This window comes from Gigantopelta aegis, chromosome 2 (assembly GCF_016097555.1).
Source record: "Gigantopelta aegis isolate Gae_Host chromosome 2, Gae_host_genome, whole genome shotgun sequence".
NCBI lineage: Eukaryota > Metazoa > Mollusca > Gastropoda > Neomphalida > Peltospiridae > Gigantopelta > Gigantopelta aegis.
In genome coordinates this window covers 37,016,444-37,042,652 of record NC_054700.1, presented here as the reverse complement: position 1 = coordinate 37,042,652, position 26,209 = coordinate 37,016,444, and the positions used below count along the sequence as shown (strand labels likewise).

General features: G+C 34.6%; 1 protein-coding gene across 2 annotated transcripts in view; it reads right to left on the bottom strand.

Moving 5' to 3' along the window:
• The window catches only part of LOC121384933 (chromodomain-helicase-DNA-binding protein 1-like), a 66,897-nt gene extending 49,734 nt beyond the window's left edge, over nt 1-17,163 (bottom strand). For both annotated transcript variants that reach the window (XM_041515426.1, XM_041515433.1), the window contains exons 1-6: nt 17,053-17,163; nt 16,695-16,831; nt 10,100-10,287; nt 7,303-7,603; nt 5,845-5,874; nt 1,928-2,017 (exon numbers count right to left, since the gene is read on the bottom strand). In XM_041515426.1, the coding sequence (XP_041371360.1) occupies nt 1,928-2,017; nt 5,845-5,874; nt 7,303-7,603; nt 10,100-10,287; nt 16,695-16,712 (627 nt within the window). In that variant the 5' untranslated portion in view covers nt 16,713-16,831; nt 17,053-17,163. The remainder of the gene's footprint in view (nt 1-1,927; nt 2,018-5,844; nt 5,875-7,302; nt 7,604-10,099; nt 10,288-16,694; nt 16,832-17,052) is intronic.
• Nucleotides 17,164-26,209: the final 9,046 nt, after the last annotated feature.

Here is a 26,209-nt window from a genome sequence, read left to right as displayed (position 1 = left end):
TCTTTTTTCAACTTGTTGCTGTTGCACAAATACCACATGCATGGGGCAGTAGGTAAATTTTTGAAGGTTTTTTTAAAAATATATATACACACACCATGCCCACAATCAAATTCTATTTCAACCATTTATGCATGGAGGAAAGCATGCAGCAGATTCATAAGACACAGAATAATAATTATCAGTTTTCCAGGGCTTCTAGATTATGGTAGCCCCACTCCCATGATAAGTGGTATTCAATGTTGGGCTAGTAAATTAACTTCTATCACCTTGAAAAAAAAGTTGTCAAATTTTGCATTTAAGTCTATATTGTAAAGATGAATACGCCGAACCCAAATATAAGGGTTTTTAAGCTATATGTCCTTCTGTAGGTGACATATTAGTAAAATTGTCATTTATTTAAAGTAGGGCGTGTGAATTTTTAATCATGGCTAGTACATTTTTTTTTAAATCACCGAGTCTGATCTCTTTGCTAGTGGATTTTTTTACAATTCTAGAAGCCCGGAGTATTCGTCAGGAAATTTGTATATCAATCCTATCACCCTTCAAAGCCACTCTACCTCCTAGTTTTAGGATTGCAGTGTTCGAGATTAAATTTGCATATCAATCCTATCACCCGTCAAAGCCACTCTACCTCCTAGTTTTAGGACTGCAGTGTTCGAGATTAAATTTGCATATCAATCCTATCACCCGTCAAAGCCACTCAACCTCCTAGTTTTAGGACTGCAGTGTTCGAGATTAAATTTGTATATCAATCCTATCACCCGTCAAAGCCACTCTACCTCCTAGTTTTAGGACTGCAGTGTTCGAGATTAAATTTGTATATCAATCCTATCACCCGTCAAAGCCACTCTACCTCCTAGTTTTAGGACTGCAGTGTTCGAGATTAAATTTGTATATCAATCCTATCACCCGTCAAACCTGCTCTACCTCCTAGTTTTAGGACTGCAGTGTTCGAGATTAAATTTGTATATCAATCCTATCACCCGTCAAACCCGTTCTACCTCCTAGTTTTAGGACTGCAGTGTTCGAGATTAAATTTGTATATCAATCCTATCACCCGTCAAAGCCACTCTACATCCTAGTTTTAGGACTGCAGTGTTCGAGATTAAATTTGTATATCAATCCTATCACCCGTCAAAGCCACTCTACCTCCTAGTTTTAGGATTGCAGTGTTCGAGATTACATTTCTTGGCCAGTATCCCAAATGGATACTAACATTTCAAAATCTGGTATCCCACCTGAGAATTTAGTATTATATGGCATCCCAGTGGGATACTGGGTTCTTGAAGTCTGGTATCCAAAATTAAATTCTGGTATCCCCGGGATATTGGGATACCGTTAATCTCGAACACTGGAATGTAGTTAATTATTTGCCTTGCAGTAAAAAATTTAATATATATTGTTTAAATAGCGAATAAATAGTTAATGGCATAGGATATTGGCTTTATCCTGTGAATCTAACCAGTGCACCACAACTGGACAAAGGTTAATTAATCTAGTGGCGTCGTTAAACAAAACAAAATTTATCCTGTGAAGGTAAGAATGGGATATTGTTATTCGGCCTGAACAGGATAAAACTAGTTATTATCTTTATCCTGCAGACAATTAAAAATTAAGGCGAAAAGCTATTATTTCTGTTATTTTCAGCTACATTGTTCGATAACCTAGAGGTCAAATGAGCTATTTTGTGATATAGCTATGCGTGTGATACCACAAGTTATATTCTGCTACTATACATACATCACTCTGCTTTACCTGTCATCATGTCAATAAAAACAGTGGTTACACCATTTCATGAGAACGATCTACAGCCCGACTTGATTTTACTGATGATGATGACTATAGGGTCTCTTTCAGGGATTTGCAAAAATATGGTGGGTTATAATTTATCATTATCTATGTAGCCACATAGTTATGTATGACTGACCTCTTCCTCTCCTGCATTGTATCTCGTTGGTTCTTTCCTAGCTCGTGCTGATCTGCGTATCCCATACAAGTCAGGTTGCTGATCCCAAAGCTGTAATAGCAATAAAACTAACACTCATAATGGTAAGCCAGGCAAGTCTTTTTAAATGTATGATTAGTACACCATCTGAATTACATCTTAGTCACATAGCAGCAGTGTTTCTGTCAGAAAGAAATTTTTGGGTATGGCACTATAGAACTGAATGCAACCATAGTCAACAGGGTGGTATGGGGGCCTCTCCCAGAAAGAAAATGGGTTAAGTTTAGGGTTAAGGAAATCATACAGCAATGATAAGAGTAATTAATTTTTTCAAAAGGTTAACTTAAAAAACAAAATCCTCTGGCAGAAACACTGAGCAGTACAGTAATTTCTTTTGTACGGTTTTGGATAAACCTATACTTATTACAATTATTTTATTACATATACCATAAAATTTCTCCCTCTGCTTATCGACTTCAACAGGTTAAAGAATTTCAAATTGTGTGTAATCCACATGCAAGATGCTAATTTGTACAGAGATTGGTTTCTTATCCACTTAAAATGTTCTGTCTAGTTACCACAAACTTGCATATTATTAATTTTTTAAATTATTATCACTTCTTTTTCCTGATCGATTAGTATACAATGAAGTAGGAATTATGTGCATCAGTGAAGTTATTTTTTAACGGACTGTTCATTTTCACCACTGTAACAAATATTTTGACTTTATTCAGCAAAATATATTTATGCATAAGTTGGGTCAGTAATTATGCTGTGTTTGAGTATGCTCATATTACAGTTTCAACAACTTCAGACATCTGTCGTCCAAAAAGTTCCAGAGCTCACATTTCCGACTAGTAAACTCGGAAAGGAAAAAAAGCTAACCTAGCAACCTTCACCTTTTGAATTTAGAAGGAAAATGGTGACAAAATGTTTCTCTGAATTCTCTGAAATAAAACACACACCAAATTGAAGATGAATGATCAGTGCAAAAGTGTGTGTGTGGGGGGGGCGCTATTCAGACCTGTCAACCTTTAGTCAAGAGAAAGCAGGAGGTGTGTGTTGAGAAAGCAGGAGATTTTGTCAATAAGCAGGAGATTTTTTAAATTCACACAATTTAACCCTAAATCGCAAGATTTAAAAAAAACTTTATTACAGTAAGTTATATGAATACTATATAATGTCATATATACTTCTTAACCTTAGATCTTAGCATTAAAAAAAAAAAAAAATTAAAAAAAATTTTTTATTAAACAAATGTTTTTTGTTTTTTTTAAGTTTAAATATTATTATGATTTAATACATATTAAAAAAAAATATATATATATTTTATCCAAAAATGTTAAGAACATGAACAAGAAATAAAAAAATTAATTAGTACATTTACGGTATTACACGTGACTTACAGCCTTACAGGTCGTGTTACATTATCATTTGTGGTTAGTGTACCTAAGTACCAAAGACAAATTTATATAAATCTTATAAATTAATATTCAGTTTTTACTATAATGAGGAATGGTGACGTGGTACTTAATCAAAAGTAAAACCTCATTACGGACATCGTGTGAAATATACCAGAATTATACCCATTTCCATGATTAACTTTATGTCAATGTCAAACAACATTTTTTAATTGTACAAAAATAATTTCTTGAAGTGTAATCCTTATTAGGGGTGTAACGATATACTCGAATATTCGGTGCACCGAACAGCGATCTGTATCGTAGTTGCATTCGTATTCGTCACTAGCTAAACCGAATACACGAATACTTATATATAATGTTTACTGTATAATTTTTGTTTCTAATTCATACTAACCAAAACGCAATAACGATTCGATCGTTTTTATTGTCCTTTTTTATATTAGGTCAACCACATAGTCAGACTCATAGACCGATCCTTTTTTATTATTATTCCATGCGTTGGACTGGTACTCTACATGCAGCTTGACTGCGCTTCTGTCAAAACATTGTATGGCGTCGCATAGTCTCGTTCAACCAGCCCAATACGAGACACGGGCAAGTGTAGTTCGTTAATTTATGCATTCTACGCAGTGCAACGTCAATAATGTTGAATCAATATTCTAACGTTTAAATGGCAGCTCAAAGCAAAATATATTTGTGTAATTCTTAACGAGAACTGTGGCATATTAGCAATTCAAATATGGATATAAATTGATTAATACTAGATACCAAAAACCAAAATGGCCGTAAAAATATATATTTGATATTCAAAATAAAATTAATTTACCGGCAAGCCATAACTTCTGTCTACATTATACAATGTTTTATACGGTTTCGGTTTGCACGCATGGAAAAGGGTGAATTGTTATCAAAGCACTAAGAATATTTTTTAAAATATGTACAATTTGTACATTTATGTTTGCAAAGGCCATGGTATATTTTAAAATTCCGGTAATAACATATACATATTTTAACTTGTTACTATTTTGGTTCCCGTATGAGGCTTTTAAAATGTTTTGCACGAAAAGGTGATTGTAGGATTGTTGCAGTGAATTTTGTTCACAGCTAGTGAGTAGGGTTTTTTTTTTCCTTTCAGCAAAGCCTTTGTACTTGTGTAATGTGTATTCATGGATGTCTGGCAGTTCAGATTCGTCATAGTTGCATTATGTAATCCAGTGGGAAGACATTTTACAATTCAGAGGTGTTATTAGAACTAAATTGGATAGGGTTTTTTTTTTTTTTATGGCAACACTGAATGTCAATACACTGCCTGTTGAATTAGCGGCAACACGCTTCGTAGCCATTATGATGACAACAAACATTATAATAACACGTCATTTTATAAACTCCATGTGCTTTTTTAACAATATAAATAGGCTATCCCACAATTCTCACTTCGGCAAAGGTTAAACAGTCGGGACAATTCGGCCTGTTACATTCTCAGAAACCGAAAGTAGTCGACATTTTCCGAATGAGAAAAAAAAGAGTTACTTCCCTTATGTTATTTTGACAAGAGGATTGGGTTTTTTTTTTATGCTTACAAAAATGTCATTTAACAGGAGAAATTGTCTCCCGCACAGGGGAAAGGAGATTCTATCAAATACCAGGAGACTCCCGCAGGGTCGACAGGTCTGGCTATTTTTAATACTTATTTGAGCCATTTCAATTGGAAAAATGATGTAATTCATAACTGATCAAAATTTAAAGCATTCATAAAATTGAAGTGTAGCAGAATTATTTTTTAAAGTTTTTTCATTAATTTTTTTTAAAACTATTATTATTAATGAAAATATCACCTGAATGTGAACATGTATTACATGTTTACAACTCGGAATTTAGTTGATTTAATTTCTGAGCACACCTGAACACAGCATTAGTGATTCTTTTCATATTAATTTCCCTATATCACTTATCTGTCAATAAATATTTATGTAATGTGCAGGCAAAAAAAGAATAAAGAATTAATTATATAATATCCACAGAATTAGCTTATCACCTGTCTCATTGTTACTATTGTTGCCTTGTAAATTACAAAAATTTGTAGTAAAGAATATTTCACTCTCTCAGCATTCCCTGCCTTAAACATCTCCATAAATCTTAACACCTGATAAATCAGTATTTCTAAGACAAATTTTTTTGGTTTATTTTTAATGTTTTAAAAATGTGAGAAATGTGCAAGCCATCAGCCATTTGATCCTTTGTGTACAATACAATACATCATGTGCTGTACAGACAAAAAAGAACAATGTGCTAAGCAAAGAGAAAGCTGTGCATCTATTACCAAAACTAAATTTTACTCAATTTCATTTCAGATCACCACCAGGTATCTAACCAACAAAGAAAAATCTTTTATGTGTAGGCTTAAACCATAAGCAACCCACCTAGAAAATGACATGACAACATGCAACAATGTAGATTTAGTTATAAGATACTCACAAATTTCTTTTTCCCTTTTGATTCAAATTCCTAAAATACAAGGTCACATTTAGAATCAACACTTCAGCATATGATCATTATTCCATACACCATGCACGTTTTAAAATCATTTTCTTCACATTTTCACACCGAGTTTACATTTTCAAGTTTTATTCGATGTGAAACAAGCCAATGACACTGGTAATCAATACTTATGATTAGTCATGTTCATAGTCCAGAGAAAAAAAAACTGGACAGTGACAGCTGATATATCTCTGGTATGCATAACCTTACAAATGGTTTTGTTTTGAATTCAATTAATGAACAGTGTTAAGTAGTGTGTCCACGTGTCAATGTGTATGCCGACGCGGACACGTCTAAAATCTCAGACAATGAAACAACATAGGACCGTGTTCATTTGTCCGATGCAGAGTGTGGTACAGCATACAGCTGCAGGTAAGTTTTGGCTGACCAGATCAAATGTCCAAAGGCCGTACTGGTAACTGCATAAATGGACACACACAAAACATGTCCGCATCTGCACGCAAAACTGAATGTATGAATGAAGAATACCCTAGCACAAAAATAGAGATTGGCTATCGAGTGTCAAACAAAGGAAAGTACATCAATGAGATTAGGCACACAAACAAGTGGACACGTTACCTTTAAAAACAGTGATGTGATACCTATTTTAAAATAAAAGCTGAAAATAACTTTTAAAAGCTGATATCTTTCTACAATACCTAAAATAAAGGTAATTTTTTAACATTTTGAATCAAATTAATTAAAAAAAACCTGAAATCAGATAAAAAGCTGAACAATCACATCCCTGTAAAAAGTGTTTATATTACTTTCAATTCATCTACTGTGAAAGCTCACAACTCAATGATGCACAATGTAAGAGGCCTGACCAGATTTGTTGTTCTTATGAATTGCAAGTTTGGTAACAGACAATTAAAAAAACACAGTAATTTTTTAATTTTTTTTAAACAAAACCAATTTTGGAAACCAGCAATGGACATGTCTTACCAAATAAAATGAATCACTTAAGTATTGTTTTAGTGTAACTTAACGATTGACCTGTCAATTGAGGAAAACAAATGACCGATTCATAAACCTTAAATACAGCATGTGGACTACAGAAAGTAAAAACCTGCCACTATCATCTAACATATACAACCCTCAAAATCTACTAACGACAATCAGTATGCTGCTAATCTGTGACAGCAGTTTTATGAATTTATCAGCAAATAAACATACAAAATAGAAATGCTAAAGTAAGAAATTTTTCAACAAAAATACCATCAATATTCCAAAATGCCCACACTTTTAAGGAAAATTGACACTAAAAATATTCTCTATTATAACAGGCTACAGAGGAAGACTGCCACTTGATATTTCATTAGTCTTAAGTCTTAAAATTGAAAATCTCCCTTACAACTTTCTGCCACATTTCATGAACTATATCCCAACACTTGCCTCTTTGAGCTGTTTGGACCGGCCATGTTTGGGTTTGAAGGAATCCTGTGTTTCTTGGGAGTCTGTGTCGTACAGGTGAGGAGCTTTTGACGACGAGTGATGGTTCACATCGTTATCCTTGTCATCGCTCGATGACCGACTGCTAGAATCTTTCCCCGACCCACTCGACTTTTCAGACCTGCTCTCATCGCTGTCCAACTTCTGATCCGAATCCGATTTGTTCTTTTCCACTTCTGATGATTTCTTGGACTTGCTAGATTTGGAGTCAGAGCTATCGGAGTCCGAGTCCGAGCCAGATCCGCTGCATTATGAAGAATATTATTATTATTTATCATACATTTGTCAGAAATGTAATATTCATTTAAAATTAAAAGCTGACATGATCTTTAAAGTTAATAGTTAAAAGTTTGTTTTGTTTAACGACGCCACTAGAGCATGATTTATTAATCATCTCTTATTGGATGTCAAACATTTGGTAATGTTGAAATACAGTCTCAAGTGAGGAAACCTGCTACATTTCTCCATTAGTAGCAAGGGATCATTTATATGCACCATCCTACAGACAGGATAACACATACCATGGCCTTTGATATACCAGTCATGGTGTGATCTTTAAAGTGACAGATCCTTGTTTTTAAACACTACATATTTTTCTCTATTATAGTTGTTTTTGGTAATTTAAATCAGAAGTTACTTCCATTTTATTGTTTAGAATATATATTTTTTTTACACTCTAAGTGTTAAATACCTCAAAATAATTGTTCGCAATTCTAAATGTGCATGTACATCTGAGTAGCAAGTTACTAAGTCAAGTTCAAGTCTATTTTTAGACAGCATTTTTTACCCATTTAAACATCACAGACTTTTAGTTTCATTCTGTTAAAACTTTATCCCAATGGGTTACAAGTCTGTAGATTAACCAAACCTGGTGTCCATTTTCACGGATTAGAACTAGGGTCTGCACCTTTAAAAAGCTAAACACTATATAGTTAATTAAAGCGATACCCTGATGGGGTGTTCTAAAATCAAATTTAGTAAACTTAGTGAAACGTTGAACCATATCTTCCCCGATTTGTTAATGAAATATCTTTTATCAATGTTCAAAAGTTTATTATTTAAATAAAGACAGTTTGCAAATTAAAATTTGAAGAAAACTTGCTCACTGCAGTTTCAATTTTAACAACTGAACAAAAAGTAAAATGGGGGGGTTCTAAAATCAAATTTAGTAAACTTAGTGAAACGTTGAACCATATCTTCCCCGATTTGTTAATGAAATATCTTTTATCAATGTTCAAAAGTTTATTATTTAAATAAAGACAGTTTGCAAATTAAAATTTGAAGAAAACTTGCTCACTGCAGTTTCAATTTTAACAACTGAACAAAAAGTAAAATGGGGGGGTTCTAAAATCAAATTTAGTAAACTTAGTGAAACGTTGAACCATATCTTCCCCGATTTGTTAATGAAATATCTTTTATCAATGTTCAAAAGTTTATTATTTAAATAAAGACAGTTTGCAAATTAAAATTTGAAGAAAACTTGCTCACTGCAGTTTCAATTTTAACAACTGAACAAAAAGTAAAATATCAGTGGACATTTAAAGGAATGCTCACGCACGGCTTTTGGACTATAATGCATATTCAACGATATATAATGCACATTATTGCTTAATATCACCAAGTATATTTTTATATTTAATTAATATAAATGTGACCGCTATTATAAACAACGGATGCAGCCATTTTGTACCATCCCAGTGATCCGATGGTTATGTTATATTTAAGTTAACACATCACATCAGGAATTAGTCTTAGAATTGAAGAAACAAAAGTACCTGATTTCTGTGCCATGTTCTGTAATATCCATCCCAGTAACCCAACAGTAAGTATATATATTATTTTACAATACAAAATAAATCATCATTGTCAGTGTCGAAATAACCGTATCATGTTTTGTCCATGCGTTAACTTACATACTGAAATGATAAACAGTGTTTTCTTAATTAATTGGTCTATACTTTCAGTGGCCTCCACCTTTGATTCCTGATTGGCATGTGTACATCTGGTAGGTAGACAAGCCATTAATTACCATCGTCTAGACGCACAATTATGGACCGGCAGTATTTATTTTTTTAATAGCACAGGGTATTAGGAAAAACATGCCACCCCTACAATGTTATTAAGACATTATCAGCCGTCATGCTCTATTACTGTAAATCAATTTTTATAACTCCTGATTAAGTAGACTTTCCCATCTATACTCACAGAACTGACCAATTATGTAGTCCCAAAGAAAAGAACATAATCACCTGGGTATTGTGAGTGGTCCGACGTATCCTACCAACTGGCCTAATAGTATGCATTTTTTCTTTGAATTTTTTAAGAGAGAACAATACTATAACCCCATTTCGTTTTATTAATGCAAATTGAAATATATTTAGTTAAATAGTTTATTATATTATCAAGTCATTTATGTTGTTTTACAAGTTAGATTGATGAAAGTGAACCACTTTGTCGTAAATGACTGCCTTTGTTTACACTGTGCATATAGGAGTTGGTCGGAGTTTACATCACTTTGCCTTGAGCTATAGTACCAGGTGCCACGAAAACGAAATAAAATGGCTGCCCCCAGTTACCAGGAATAATCACGGGTTTTTTTTATGAACTCTAAAATTACACGTTTTTCATGTCTTAAAATGTCAGTATGTGTTGGTGGTCCGGGTATGCATCTTTCCAACACATAAGGCTCATATTTGAGTTTCGTTCCCCTTTAAGTTAATTTCCAATATGACCATCTTACCTTGCATAGGAGCCTGAAGCTGATGAAGAGTCATTGTTCTTGTCTGGTAGTTTTCGTTTGAAGCCAATATCGGCGTCATAAGTGCCGTCTGGCCGAGTAGTTGTTCCATAACTGCTACTGTTGTTCTTGTTTGCGCCAAGTGCCCCAAACAGTGGGCTCTGCAACTTGCCAATGCTTGCAACACTAATCTGAAAAAGTAATAATAATAAACATCAGGCTTAAATGGTTACTAGTGCCCACGAGCTTCCGCATCATTAATTGGTTGGATCCACTGTACTCATCTCCAGCGTCTATATTTGCATGGGAAAAAGGGGATGAGTGTTAGTTTCTACCCCTGCAAGTGCAATATCATCAGTTTAATGTATTTGTAGTTTGCTTTTATAGAAACTTCAAAGATATTATAGGCCTGGGGAACTAGTATAAATTACAAAACTCAATCTAACCTGGGGCAAGGGGTCGATGGTGTTAGTTTCTATCCTTGCAAGTGCAGTCTGCATTAGTAGTTTGCATTAAAAAAAACAATTCTAAGATATTCCATCCACTAAAATGTGTTAAAGAAAAAAGATGCCCCTTAAATTTGCTTATTTTTATAAACTAGTTACTGCAGAAACCATGTACCGTATATCGCTGTGTATTAGCCGACTCCATGCATTAGCCGACCCCCTAGTTTCACCATCCAAATCGGCTTTAAAATTATAGACCTTGTATATAAGCCGACCCCCCTATATAAAACTAACCAAGTCAGATGTCTGTGTGGTCTACAAAATGACAAAGTACATCTGCTTTCAAACGTCATTTGTCACAGCAAACTTATCCGGAAGCAGTAGCCGATTTCTGTTTATAGAAACGGTGTCCGGTTAATTTATTTCTCGTAAAATATAAGTACCAAGATAGCGAAATATACCTAAACATTCTTGATTGCAGCCACACGTTAAAAACACAGTGACTGTTTGCATTGTTGATTGTGCTAATCGGTCTTTTCATTACTACATGTAGTCGGCTATACCCTACCATACCCAACCACCCGTGTCGATTAATCCCAAGCCGACAAACAAAACAAACGAAGCTGGAACAATTAACGTGTTCACCGGTTTAGTAAGCAGTTTTGTAATGACACGTGACCTGCGAAGTTTTCCGAAATTGTTTTGATCGGTCACCATTTATTGTTGTTTAAACAGATAAATATTACTAAATAACTTTTAAACACCAACATTTATTAAAGATGAACATATATATACAATTTTAATATCTTTTATTTGTAATAGCTTGTGTTAAAATGCAATATTAAACCTTTATGAAAGCGGAAATGCAGAGCACAATAATGACAATAGATCGAGTCGAGCCGTCACTATTCTAATTTTACATTTACTATAAAATGTTGACTCCTTAGATAAGCCGACCCCAGCCTTTGACTTGATAAATTTTGTATCAAAAAGTCGGCTAATACACAGCGATATACGGTATACTTATACAAAAAAGATTCCTTCGTGTAACAGAAATGGTTCTAAAACTACAAACAACTTGCAACTAATATGGGAAATATCTAAGTGGCGTCCGTCAAATTTTTAAAAATAATGTTATTATTCAAGTAACACTGAATGTACTACATGCATTTAAGAACAAATTGGGTTGGCCCATAATCAATTATTACTGATTTTCACAAATTGTAGTTATTGTACTTGATTATAAATTACAGAGAAATACAAATATCTTAGAGAACTTTATACTAATGATTTAAAATTTCATAATTAAAACCAAAGCACATGTGACTAAAATGCAGTGTTTTAAAAGCAATAACAAAAATAATGTAAACCAAAATATTAAAATAATTATTGTAATTAAACTATGCATTTTAATACACAAAGAATTTATATTGAAAAAAATAAAAAAATAAATAAATAAAAAATAATTTAATGTGTGAAATTTTTAAACACTAATTATGAAACAAATTATAATAAAATATTAATGTAACAATTATCCAAAAAATATTAAATTGGTTATGCATTTAGACTAGGATTTTTTTCTTCAAAACAATTTTAAAATCCATTGTTTATATAGCTAACTTCCTAACGTCATTTAATTTTTTTTCTCCCACTTCCGTATTGATTTGTCACTTATTTTACCTAGTTACTAAATACACATCAACAAGAGATTTGATGACATAAAATATGATGTGAACTATTAGCCTGTGTTCAAAATAATTACAAAAACAATTTAGTTTCAATGTTCAAAAAAAAAAATGTTGAAGTCAAATTCATTAAAAATATTAAGTGGTGTATAAGACAAAATTTAAAATGATCTACTGAATTTCTTATTAATAATCATGGTAGTATTAAAAAAAAATATATACATATTTTAAATTAAATCTAAATGATAGCTTTTAACACAATTAAAAATAAAAGTACCTGTAGGTAAATGAGACTGAAACAACTTGCCAGAATATTTATTATTTATGTTTTCAATATTTACTTGTAAACCCAAACAAAATTAACAACTGACTGTAAATCAACTGAAAAAATAAAAGTATAAATCTTTGTAGGCACAAATGAGAGCAACTACATTTAATATCAACAAGTATTTAATACTAGTAAGCTCCCTTACAGAACAAGAATATTTGGATTATCTCCCTTGGACTGATATTAAATTTCTCAGACATGAATATAGCAAATGAATATCTAGCTTTCTTATGACATAAAAATGGCTTTTCAAAATGTTACAGGTACTGGTAAGTCCACAATGGTCATTCACATTACCAGGTTCCCTCATGTTATACGACTCTACTTATTTTTGCTGTTAATAATAAATTACATACTCAGTATCAGTACAATGACAACAGTGATAGAAATGACCAACAAAGTATCAGCGTTTGTGTGTGTGTGTGTGTGTGTGCGTGTGTGCGTGTGAAGGAATGATAATCTGGAATTGTAAACTTCACATGCGTGTCCATAATATATGTTAACCTGTACATGGCTTACCAGGCACTGTTTATTTCGATGCCAAGACTTCATTCAACATTGTATTTATGATAAAACATTCATTTATTATTATAGTGTGTAGTGAAATACTGTGTGCATATGAACTGACATATAACCACAAGTCAATGTAAATTCTATGCAAATGCTGTTCCTATGCAGAAAAAAAAAGTTCCAAAGTGCAAATAAGATTAAAGTATTTATGCAGTTCTTCCATAAACTTGTTCTGAAAAATTACAGTACTTATTTATGCTATGATTCCGTAAGTCCAATTAAAAAAAAAAAGAAGTTTTATTGAAGTCTGTAAACCATATTACATTTAATCATCTCAAAGGACTTTCAACTGGAATATTTAAAAGAAATCTCTACTATATTTTATTTAACTTGTAGACATCAATCATGTGAATAAATACAAATTATATACACACAAGCACTGTTGTGGCTTTTACATAGGTGACCTACTGACCTACTAACCTTGATCTAAAAAATCAGCCATTTAATTTGTGCATGCAAGTTTATTTTGATACAGTATTTAGAAAAATGTGGATTTTCTGTTAATGACCTTGACCTTGTGACTCAAACATTATCACTTATCCTCTTTCCTTTAGGGTCCCATGATGTCATGAAGTTTCACCTATGGTCTAAGATGCATAGTTAGTGTTCAATTTCAGGAACCTTGACCTTTGACAGTGTCCCAAATAATATTTACACACATCCTACAGGAGAGTTCAATTTCATTTTAATAGATGAATGCTTAAACCTTTTTCTGAACCATAGAAACTACAATTTAAATTCAGGAAGTTGGCTTGACCTTTGGCCCAGTCAGATGCATGAAGGTTCATGAACATCCACATGTTCAACTTGGAATAACAGTGTATACAGGTAGCATTTAATTTCTACTATTAGGGAGAAAAAACATTTAGAAGCTTTTGTACATTATAAAAGTAAAAAATGTGAACAAGGACAGATGTTAATCAGTGATTTACACAACAGGAAACTTTAAACTATGACAATTGTTAAAAAAATTAAGTGACCAAATGGCAATGCATTTTACGGCAATATAAGACATGCATATAAATCATACATGTGCCAAATCAAGTTCCATTGCTTTACCTAATACTAGACAACTATTCATTAAAACTAATACAAGACAACCATGCATAAAACTTAAAATTATTATTACTTGTCAACCATCAAACAAACTTGTTGAGTTTTCAATGTAATGCATTACAATGATGCCAAATAGGAAGGGTTTTCTCAATGGTTATGTCCACTAACCAAATAAGAATGAAGAAGAAAGGGTTCTGCAATATAGATAACCATGTAATGCTTTCAAATGATGCCAAATATGAATAGGAAGGGTTTTCTTAATTTTATTATGTACACTAACCAAATATAAAGCAAAAAACACTGCAATATGGATAACCTATTTCAATGGGTACGTTTGAAGACAAAACATTAAGTTGCTTGTAACATGTTTTTACCGTTTCATGTTATAAAAGTAGTAGTAGTTAGGACTAATATCAAAGACATTACAAAAGGAAAAGGTGAACAATATAAAACATTTGCACATGTAAATATTTATAAATAAACAAACAAAATAAGATATCACCATCCCATTAGACATCTAGTCCTCAACTTGATATAAATTTAAAACTCAGCAAGACTAGCTCAGTGAACTTATTTTTGTAATCTACATCTTACAGAGCTAAATTAAACTTGTCTAAATCCTCAAACCATGACCAATAAATACCTTCAACTAATGTTTTGCTACAGCTGTCTTTATCATGGAGGGAACAATTAATAGTACAACAAATTCACGAACTTGCATTTATTATAGTACATTGGAGTCTCTTTTAACTATCTTTCATAGCTTTTTAATTAAGATTATTAACAACTTTATTGTTGAACCTTCAGTATTAATTATTTATCAATTCTAATGTATGCATATTTATCTTAATGACATTGTGTGTGTATTTGCTATTAACAATTAGTAAAGAAAGATATTATTAAACATCAATAACTAGCATGGTTCAAAAAAGCAATATTAAGGATTATAATTACAAAAAACAACATAGTACTAAGTTCCATGGCAATCATTTAGTTTTGTTGTATTTAACATGATTGTTGGTTTATTTTAATGCCAATAAAACAATTTTATCGGTAGTATTAATGTTGACTGAAGTAAACAAACAATGTAAAAATAATACATTGTGAAGATGTATGAAGTTATTTGAAGCCATTAATTAATTTTTGGTTAAACAAAGGCAATACATAACTATCTAATCATAACACAAATATACTGAATATTGCTGTAAAAATAGTTAATATTCTTATCATGTAAATAAAATATTTCAATGTATTATATATGCTTAACACAAGTAAATAGTAAAATGTAAACAAAATTAAAATAATAATCATAAACATCGAAGATGCTATTTCCAGGTGGACCCAAATATAGCATTTTACAGCTAGTAACCATTACTACTGTCCCTTGTCATTCACTGATGGCTTATACTGGATCACTTATTTAATGTGAATCGACAAAGTCCAACTGCTCATATCACACACTGTGCTTATTATTCAAGATAATAGTTAATACAACAAAACTGTTTTGATTTCATACTGGATTTAATGATGAACTGCAAATGTGTTTAGCTAAAACTTTGACTGAACTATAGAAAAATAGCCTATATGATATTAACCATATAACAAAAAAATTAAGAAAATTACCAACAAACAGTGGCATAACTATATTAGTTACATATATATATACATTTCAATTAATATAAAGTTCATGTACAAATAAACAAGGAATGAAATGCAACAAAAGCTATCTCTGACCACTATATTAACCATCATATTTTGACGAAGTGTTTGCAGAAAAAAGGGAAGTTTTTAAGTTGTTTTTAGGTTGATTTTAATTAAAATGCACCAAATTAACAACGGAAGGCCAGAGACTATAATCCAAAAGAGTAGGTATGCCATTCCATACGTAGATATGGCAAAATTTTAAAAGGATTAAAAGTACAATAAACTGCAATCCTTCTGATGTTCCTGATGCACATTTACTGCTAAAATTATACAATTTCAAAGAGAAATTACAAAAAGGGGTCCATTTAAAAGAAAAAAATGACCAAGGTCATTTGAAAGACTACTGAGTGGAGAGTAGTTTACAACAAAATTAATCGTGGTACAAGTTCAATTATTGTACTTTTTTCACAATTTTGTAATGTAAACAACACAACAAAGTCCATTTTTATCCACAAAATCTTGACAAGTAAGGCAAGAGAAAACATTAAATACTGCATCAAAACTATAGATATTTTCATCTAAATGCGGCAAACTATTAGATATCAATCCCAAGAAGTCGAAAAAAATGTTTTCTGAATAAAATTACATTTAAATTCTTTGCAATTTAAGATATGGTAAAGACGTTCACAAAATTCAGAAATTTTCAATATGGCGGACCAAGGCCACACAAACAAGTTGCTTTTTACTTATTAAAATACCAGTCAGACGAGCATCAAAGACAAACTTGATGAATAATGTGACTTCAGACTTTCCAAAATATGTCAATCAATTAAAATCATCATGATCAAAGACAGGTGTGAAGCACGCACCTTGCCCGAGTGGCTCATCTTGGCTGGCACTGGCGGTCCATCATGGCGTCTTCAGCAGAATGAACAATGAGGTATATGCATACAAATTCCTTTCAAATCACGTGTTACATCTGTCCCAATCCGCGCTCGAGTTTGGCCTAAAGGAGAAATGGAATATCCTGGATTAATTTGCCGCAAAAATTATCAAAATCGGTTAATAAATTGCTGAAAAAAGCCTTTTTAAAAGTTTTAATGTTTGTTTAACATGGAATTGGTAGGACAGATCTACAAAGACAAAATATATTTTGAACACAACTAGGTTAAACAAGCAAGGAGTAAAATAAGCCCAATTTTTAATAGATGCAGAAAAATCACTCACATCAACGAACTTCGTAAAAATCACGTATATGCCATTTTAAGCAATAAAATATAAAATAACTAATTCTCCAGTGTACACGAAACACAGAAACATGGCCGCCATTGTCCATTTTCCGTGTAGAAATTGCAATGCATTTTGGGATGGAACATGAGTGAATTAGCCTGACTTCTCACTAAGTGCTCAAGCGCTATATCATGATATTTATAAACAGTTTACAACGGTTCATTAACGCTATAATCTGTTTAAATGGTTTATACACTACACACCTATTTTTGTGTCTGTTTTCACAATCAGAAACCAACCTAATTACAAAATGAGAGAGAGAGAGAGAGAGAGAGAGAGAGAGAGAGAGAGAGAGAGAGAGAGAGAGAGAGAGAGAGAGAGAGAAACGGATGGAATATAAGGTTTTGGGGGTCGAAACACCTCCCTGCTCGAAGCATTTTTTTTTTTTTAATATGTTCCGGGGGATCCATAAGCGTACGCTACAGAAGGCAGGAGTGGGGAGGGCAACTGTCCCCTTGTGCTAGTGCAAATCCTCACTTTCGAGAGAAAAAAAGATAGCTCTAGATATTCGGGGGCGGATGTGCTAAGCATGTATTTCCATCATCTCCCCCCCCCCCCCCCCCCTCCAATCTCAAAATGAGTTGTAATCTATGTAAAAATGCGCACTGGTTCGTTTGCAAAACTATATAGCTGTTTTCCAGTAATGTTAATATGAATAAATGTTATTATCCAGATTAGGCCATTTCCGGGCGAAAACCAGCCTAGTCCCAAAACATGTGAGCCCTTTAGCCTATGGATAGGCTATATAGCTCCCCATACCACCAATGTGTTCTAGTGGTGTCGTTAAACTAAACTAGCTTTTGCTACTGTTTGAAAATTTAGTTTGTTTTAACAATACCATTATTTAAGCACATTTGTGTTTAATATATGAATATTGAATTATAACTCAATCGGTGTTTAATATATTAATATTTAATTATAGGCCAAACTCAGTCGGTAGAACGCTCGCCTTTGGTACTTGCGTCGTAGGATCGAGCCACATCAGTGGAATCATTTTTATAGGGTTTTTTTCTTTCTGTTTTAACTAGTGCATCACGACTGGGATATGATTCAAAGACCGTGTTAGGGCCTATATGCTGTCCCATCTGTGTAGCAAAGTCCCTCTAAACGATCCTTTAATTTGCTGCTCTTAAAAAAACCAAATGTAGTGTTTCCTTAGAAGAGTGTCAGAATAACCAAATGTTTCACATCCAATAGCCGATGAGTAATAAATCAATGTGCTCTAGTGGTGTCGTTAAAAAAAATAAACCAACTTTTAGCTCTATCTTCCAGCTGACTATTGTCAGTCTAAGACGAGACGCCGCCTGTAAACTGTTTGCGTGTTACGCGGCTTGTTTGATTCAGATAATTTATTCAAGGGTCGGATGAGTGTGCGTCGTCCCTGAACGCTGATGAAATAATAACCTGCTGGTAAAGTGCATCTGTTATCGTGAAAACAGAACATTTACGATTGACCAAAGTAACTTCCAAAATAAACTGAAGTTAACTCCGAATCAATGTAATATATTAACTCGGATGCTCAAAAATATGTCGGCCCTCGATGTAACCTACTGACATGGTTGTGACGATATATTCTTCTCGAAGTCAGGATTTTAAGTAAGCTCGTAGGAACCGCAGGACGCAAATGTACAGGGTGTGGATTTATTATAATTATTATTATTTTTACTACATATAAATAAAAACTAAAATCTGGGTTGTGCCTTTCCTGTCATGGACGGAGGAGCCGGCCAAGGCCGGCTCTTGTGCCCACGACAGACGTGCGCTACAACAGCTTGTTCTGAATGTGCACGTAAAACCCAATGACATGACATGACATGGGTTGTGCCCAACTAAAGATTGCCTCCCATTCTCTTCACTAGAGATTGTGCCCCCGATCGTATCAGAGGTCGGACTCGGAATGGGCGTGTTCGAACCCCAGTGGTATATGAGGACGGTAAACTAGTTACCTACTTACTAGATATCGTTCCTTGTGACCTGGGCCCCGTTCCACGAAGCGATCTTAGCCCTAAGATCAACTTTAAAAGTGCATAGGGTAGCTATGCGCCTAAGGTAATCTTCGGGCTAATATCGCTTCGTGGAACGGGGCCCTGCACTAGCTCGAGTACTCTGCCGTTGGAGAGCTAGACGGACATCATAACCGTCCAAATGACCGTCTAGCTCTCTCGAACGGCAGAGTATTCGGGTTAGGGCCTGCACGTAGCATACTGGCGTAGGCCTATATTGAAGATATATAGCCTACTAGTACATGATTGTATATAGTTTAAAGTTTTGTTTGTTTTAGGACACCACTGGAGCACATTGATTAATTAATCATCGGCTATTGGATGTCAAACATATGGTAATTCTGACTCGTAGTCATCAGAGGAAACCTGCTAAATTTTTCCTAATGCAGCAAGGAATCTTTTATAGGCCTATGCACTTTCCCACCTACAGGATAAGGAGAGATGAAACCTGCTGCCGCCACTCCATGGGCTACTCTTTTCGATTAGCAGCTAGCAGTCCTAGCCACACTCACCTAGAACGTTTTAGTAGACCAGCAATTGGATCAATTTGCAATAACATTTTTAATCAATTTGTATTTGAAACTTCATGTGATGACTCGTCTAGCACCATTTCGGGAGAGTGATCTTCAGCTCGCCTTGGATTTTTGCTCTTGGCGAAGTGTGGGTGTGCGTAATTTTTGGCATGCTTCCATCAGAGAACTGTTCAAGCACGCCTGTCGTGGGCACAACCTCTGACTTTGCCAGAGTGTTCCGTCCATGACAGGCCCTGACGAAGTCTGGCAAGGGATCTTTTATACGCACCCTCCCACAGAAAGGATAGTGTATACCACGGCCTTTGTTACACCAGTTGTGGAGCACTGAAACTAACGGGAACGAGAAATAACCCTGGACCGATCGCGTATCAGGCGAGCACTTTACCTTTTAGGATACATACTGCCCCTTGTAAAACAGACACTAGTGTCGGAAATAGAATAAACATTATTTTTGTCGATTATTTCTTTCATGTTAAACTGACAAGTAAATATTTGGTATATATCTATTTAATGATACTCTACCTAATAAAGCATTTACTTGTTTGGTCTCTCATTGATGTACAAGGTGGTGTTTACTCTTTGAAATTAAAAGAAAGATGTCACTAAACAGGTGATTTGTGCACTTTATTGGAACAGACTATAACACATTTTGATCGACGTGTCAATTTCATTGCTGCTGCAATATGTGAGGGACCATATCTGATGACGGTTTACCCCTATCTCTCTCCAAAACAAAATATTTATAGACATTTCTAAGTAAGTTTTGAGCAAAACTGTCAAGAACCAGTGAAGAACCAGAGTGTGTGATCTATTATACCGGTATTATACTATTAAAGGTGCTATGTATTAAAGGCGTTATCTCCAAGTTGCATAATGACAACTATTTGCAAATATTTTTTAAAATAACTTTTGCTTTAAAATTTAAAGACTACACCTTCAACTATATGCCCATAAATGATTCTAACAAAATAATTGTATCTACTAGTAGAGAATCTTTATCACAAACAGATGCTCACATATAACTATGATATAGCATCTTTAAGTGGTTGCAAGATTGTGTAAATTTCTAAAGTACTTACATTGAATTTATATTCACTAAATATGCTAATCATAATTAATAATTAAATACTGCAATTCAAAATATTCAGTTAACTTGCAGTTTTAAATTGAAACTTTGTTTAAGGGTAAATAAAATTGACATGTGGATCAAAATGTGTTATAGTCTGTTTCAATAAAGTACACAAATCACCTGTTTAGTGACATCTTTCTTTTAATTTCAAGAGTAAACACCACCGTGAGCCCAAACAAGTAAATGCTAAATTAGGTAGAGTATCATTAAATATATATTTACAAAATATTTACTTGTCAGTTTAATATGAATGAAATAATCGACAAAAATCAGTTTTATTCTATTTCCGACACTACTTTTTTAGTATCAAACTTGATTCAGAGGTTTGGGATGATCCCCGTTGATGGGCCCTTTGGGCTATTTTTATTTCCAGCAAGTGCACCGGGACTGGTATAACCAAAGGCCGTAGTATGTGCTGTTCTGTCTGTGGAATTATATACTAGTATATAAAAAAATCCCTCGTCATAATGATTTTTTGTTGTTGCGGGTTTCCTCTCTAAGACTATATGTCGAAATTACCGAATGCTTGACATTCAGTAGCCGATGATTAAATAAATCAATGTGCTCTAGTGGGTTCGATAAACAAAACTTTTCCTCGCCAGAAAAGGCGAAAGATCACTCTCTCCCGCTCCCCTCCCCTTAGCTCAGTCGGTTGAGCGCTCGCTTGAGGTGCTTGCGTCGCAGGATCGAACTACCTTGTTGGATCCATTCAACTGATTGGTTTTTTTTCTCGTTCCAACCAGTGCACCACAACTGGTCAAAGGCCGTGGTAAGTGCTATCCTGTCTGTGGGAAAGTGCATATAAAAGTTCCCTTACTGCATTAGGATCAAACATTTGGTTTCCTCTGACAACTGTGTCAGAATTACCAAATGTTTGACATCTAATAGCTGATGATTAGTCAATCAATTGCTCTGATGGTGTCGTTAAACAAAAACAAAGTTTAACTTGGGAAGATTGCACCTAATCGTTATCAAAGTGCTGTGTTCTAAGAATTGTTATAACTATATTTTTGCTGTGTGTGGATTGTTAATTATGGTTGATCTTCATTTTCAGGTTGATATCGATGATATATTGAAATATCAAATGTTTGACATCCAACAGCCGATGATTAATTAATCAAAGTGCTCTAGTGGTGTCGTTAACCGAAACAAACTTTTTTTTAGCCTAGCACTATTTCAGGACAGTGATCTTTACTTGACTGGCAAGGGATCTTTTATATGGAATCTCCCACAGACCAGATAGTGTATACCACGGCCTTGGTTACACCAGTTGTGGAGCACTGAAACTAACTGGAACGAGAAATAACCCTGGACCGATCGCGCATCAGGCGAGCATTTTACCTCTTTGTGTACATCCTGCTAATGCTCGTTTGAGGTGTTTGCATCGCAGGATGGAACCATTTCGGTGGATCCGTTTAGCTGATTGGGGGTTTTCTCGTTCCAACCAGTGCACCACAACTGGATAAAGGCCGTGATGTGTGCTTTCCTGTCTATGGGAAAGTGCATATTACAGATCCCTTTCTGCATTAGGAAAAATGTAGCGGGTTTCCTCTGATGACTACGAGTCTGAATTACCAAATGTTTGACATCCAATAGCCGATGATTAATTAATCATTGTGTTCCAGTGGTGTCGTTAAACAAAACAAAAAAACTTTAAACAAACTTTAAACATCCTGCTAACCTCTTGTAAAACGGACACTGGCATCAAACTTGATTCGGCTGTTTTTCGTTTGTGACAAAGCTATTTTATTATATACCTGTATGCACACTACCTTTGTTGAAAACCTCTAAGGCTGTTACTCTGGCAATAATCAATGAAGATTATTAATGAACACAGCATTGCTCCTGTTACCATGACAACTTTTGGCACCTAACCGTACCTGATCACACATATATTAACCCGGTTGTTCTATTCGTCGACTTACTGAACCATGACTTTCCCATAACTGTTAGTTTCCATCTAGGTCAGTCCTACAATGTACGAGGGTGGGGTGGGATATAAGAGTACGAGACGGGGTGGGGTGGGGGTGGGGGGGGGGGGGGGGGGTAGGGAGTCAAGTGCCTCCCTCCTAATCCGATATATGTGCCGTCAACTGAGTTTGCGTTAACACAGTAGACAACAGATGTATCGGACTACCCTGCCCCCTCTTGCTAGGGCAAATCTTCGCATTCGGGGGAGACACCTTGGAAAGGTTCGGACAAAATAATGAGATGGACTAAAAAAAAACTTTCACCGTGTATTTCCATCATTCTATTTATTCACAATATTAGTTGTAACCCATGTAAAAATGCGTACTGATTCGATTGGACCCCATATAGCTGTTTGGTAGTAGGGTCATTGTTTCAAAGTTGAGTAATTTCAACTCATGAATCTGTGAAATTATCAAGTCGTGCAAATTTTTTTAATTGTAAACCTATTCTATTTGCAAAAATCTATTGTTGGTATTTTTTCCTCTTTTTTTTTTAATGAAATTACATTTTCCTCCAATGTATTCCATAATATATGCGGTCAACTCCACAACTGGATAATCATGACTGGAAATTAAGCATGCACTACGCAAATCAAGAGTACGAAAACTCTTTCAAGATGAATCATCTCCATTTAGTGATGTGTTGAGCAAGTTAACATTCTCACTTGACATTTCTTTCTATTTTTTAATCGCCATTATGAATGAATACCAAATTCCAGTGGTCGCGGTCTTGACATTCCTAAATGTAAATTATTTTATACCTAATTCAGTAGGGACACTCTTGTCATCTCAAAATCTTCCACAAAACGTTGCCATATTATGTAGGTATTTTATACAATTTGATAGGGTGTTGTCATACAGTATGGGGCAGATTGATTTTTACACAAATTAAACAAAAATGTCCGAATCTGAATAACAACATTTATTCGTATTAGCTTTATAGCAAAATAGCTATATATAAGGTTGAAAATAAATTACTATACATATTTATATGAATTACAACCGAATTTTTGGGTAGATTGATGAAAATATATGGTGCAAATGTTTGAGGCCAGTTCGTTAATTTTTGCCCGAATACCTATATCGTTTTTGCCCGAATTCGAAAATGTTCTCAACCACTGGTGTGTGTGTGTGTGTGGGGGGGGGGGGGGGGGGGGGGGGGGCAGTAGCTTAGGTACGAGCCTTACTTGCGTAGCCGGGGGGGGGGGGGGGGGGGGGTCACACACAATCACATAATTCCCCCGCCATCTTTTATATGCCCCACGACTGCGATATCAAAGACCGTGGTATATGCTGTCCTGTCTGTAGCAAAGTCTATCTGAAGACTGTCAGAATAACAAAATGTTTCACATTAATGTCCTCTAGTGGTGTCGTTAAACACAACCATTTGGGAGGGGCAACAAGGTCATTACAGAAACTCATTTTGTATCCACCCCCACCCCCACCCCCGATTATCTAAAGCTAGGCACGACCGTATGATCCTTTACATAAATATTTATACATGTATTGTACTATTTTCCCTTTGACTCCTGTTAATGGCAAACAAACTTAATCGGCACCATTTTTAAAATGTGCTGGAGCAGGTTTTCTTTAACTTGTTCGACTGGTGTTTAATTATATTACTAGAATAAATGACTGAAGCGAAAGAAAAGTCAACGACTGGTTTCATGGACTAATTAATACAGTTTATAAGCAGATAATGATCAAACAACATTGGTAGAATTCTGTTAAGCTGATATAAATACATAACGTAAAAGGCGGATTAAGGAGGTGGTGGTGGAGACCACTTACAAAACTAAGAATATGCGCTCACCGACTTGAAATTGAAACTGGACGATATAGGAACACTGACAGAAAAGACAGACTATGCAGACTGTGTAACCAAGAAGTAGAAGACGAAATAAATTTCCCACAAACTCCCACATATGAAATATCCTATACAGTAAAATACAACAACTCTGCCCAGACTTTCAACATCTAACCAACAAAGAGAAATCGTTTTTTCTCTTAGAGTGCCCAGGCAATATATTCGTAATAATAGGTCAGTCGTGCTATAAAATGTTAAATCACAGAAGGACAGAACTCTCTAGACCCCCTACCACAGTCTAGAACAAACTAAAAACAAAACCACATAACTATACTTTTATTCTCTTTCATGTATGCATTTATATCTGTATGTTATTTTATATTCATGCATAAAGGCAATTCATTTTACAGTTTTATGTAACATTATAATATGTTCATGATGGTAGCATCATTATTAGCACTACTAGTTTATGTTTATGTACATTTCTGTATGATGCATATATGGAAATAAATGATTTGAATTTGAATTGGTATAGCCAAATGAGAGAATTCTCAAATTTCTATGACAAATGCCGTTTTAAAATATGTGTGTGCATATTTTCCCAATATTCATTATTCAATATTAACAGTTATATTTAAGTGCTATTAAAAAGAAATCAAAAACAAAAATCACTGGGTTACTATCTTCACGAGTTGGTCCATGTTCCCTTTTTACCCGAGTCCCCGTCCCAAATATTTCCACCCCTGACATACTCAATGAAATATTGAGTATGTTCTTGAAAATTGCGGTTTTATGAGGTCGGGCAAATGGTTATGGACAACACAGAAATCTGCACAGTGGGCTATATATACATGTGTATATATATATACATACATGTGTGTATATATATATATATATATATATATATATATGTTCTTGTTTTTTGTTGTTTATATTTATTTTCGTATTTTCGTCCTTATATCCACTTTGTCCTGGACTCGAGACCTCAGCTATGTGGTAGTTGTTAGATTGTTATTGGTTAGTGAGAGAGAAGTCGGTGAATTGGACTGGGCTAATGGTTAACGTGCACATTCACAGTACGCTGTTGTAGCGCACGCCTATCTTGGGCACAGGTACCGACCTCGGTCGGTTTCTCTGTCCAAGACAGGAAGTCGGTGAAGTGGCCTTACACATAGTTATAGGCCTAGGGATGGGACGTAACCCAGTGTTAAAGCGCTCGCCTGATGCGCGGTCGGTTTAGAATCGATCCTTGTCGGTGGGCCCCATGTATCCATAACCGTCAAAATGTCCGTCTAGCTCTCCAACGGCGAACCCAGTACCTACCAGCCTTCAAGTCTGATTAGCAGCAAGAGATCTTTTATATGCAGCATCCCACACACAGGATAAAGTTTAAAGTTTGTTTTAACGACACCACTACAGCACACTGATTTATTAATCATCGGGTTATTGGCAAGGCCGTAGCTAGGATTTTTTTGTTTGGGGGGGGGGGGGGGGGGGGCAACTGAGTAGTTAATAGTCTAAAACTCCTTAAACAGTTAAGAAGAGAATTTTCTTAGTTTTTATAATGCTTTCCTGATTTTTTGCCCCCCCCCCCCCAGCTACGGCCCTGTTTGGATGTCAAACATTTGTTAATTCTGACATATAGTCTTAAA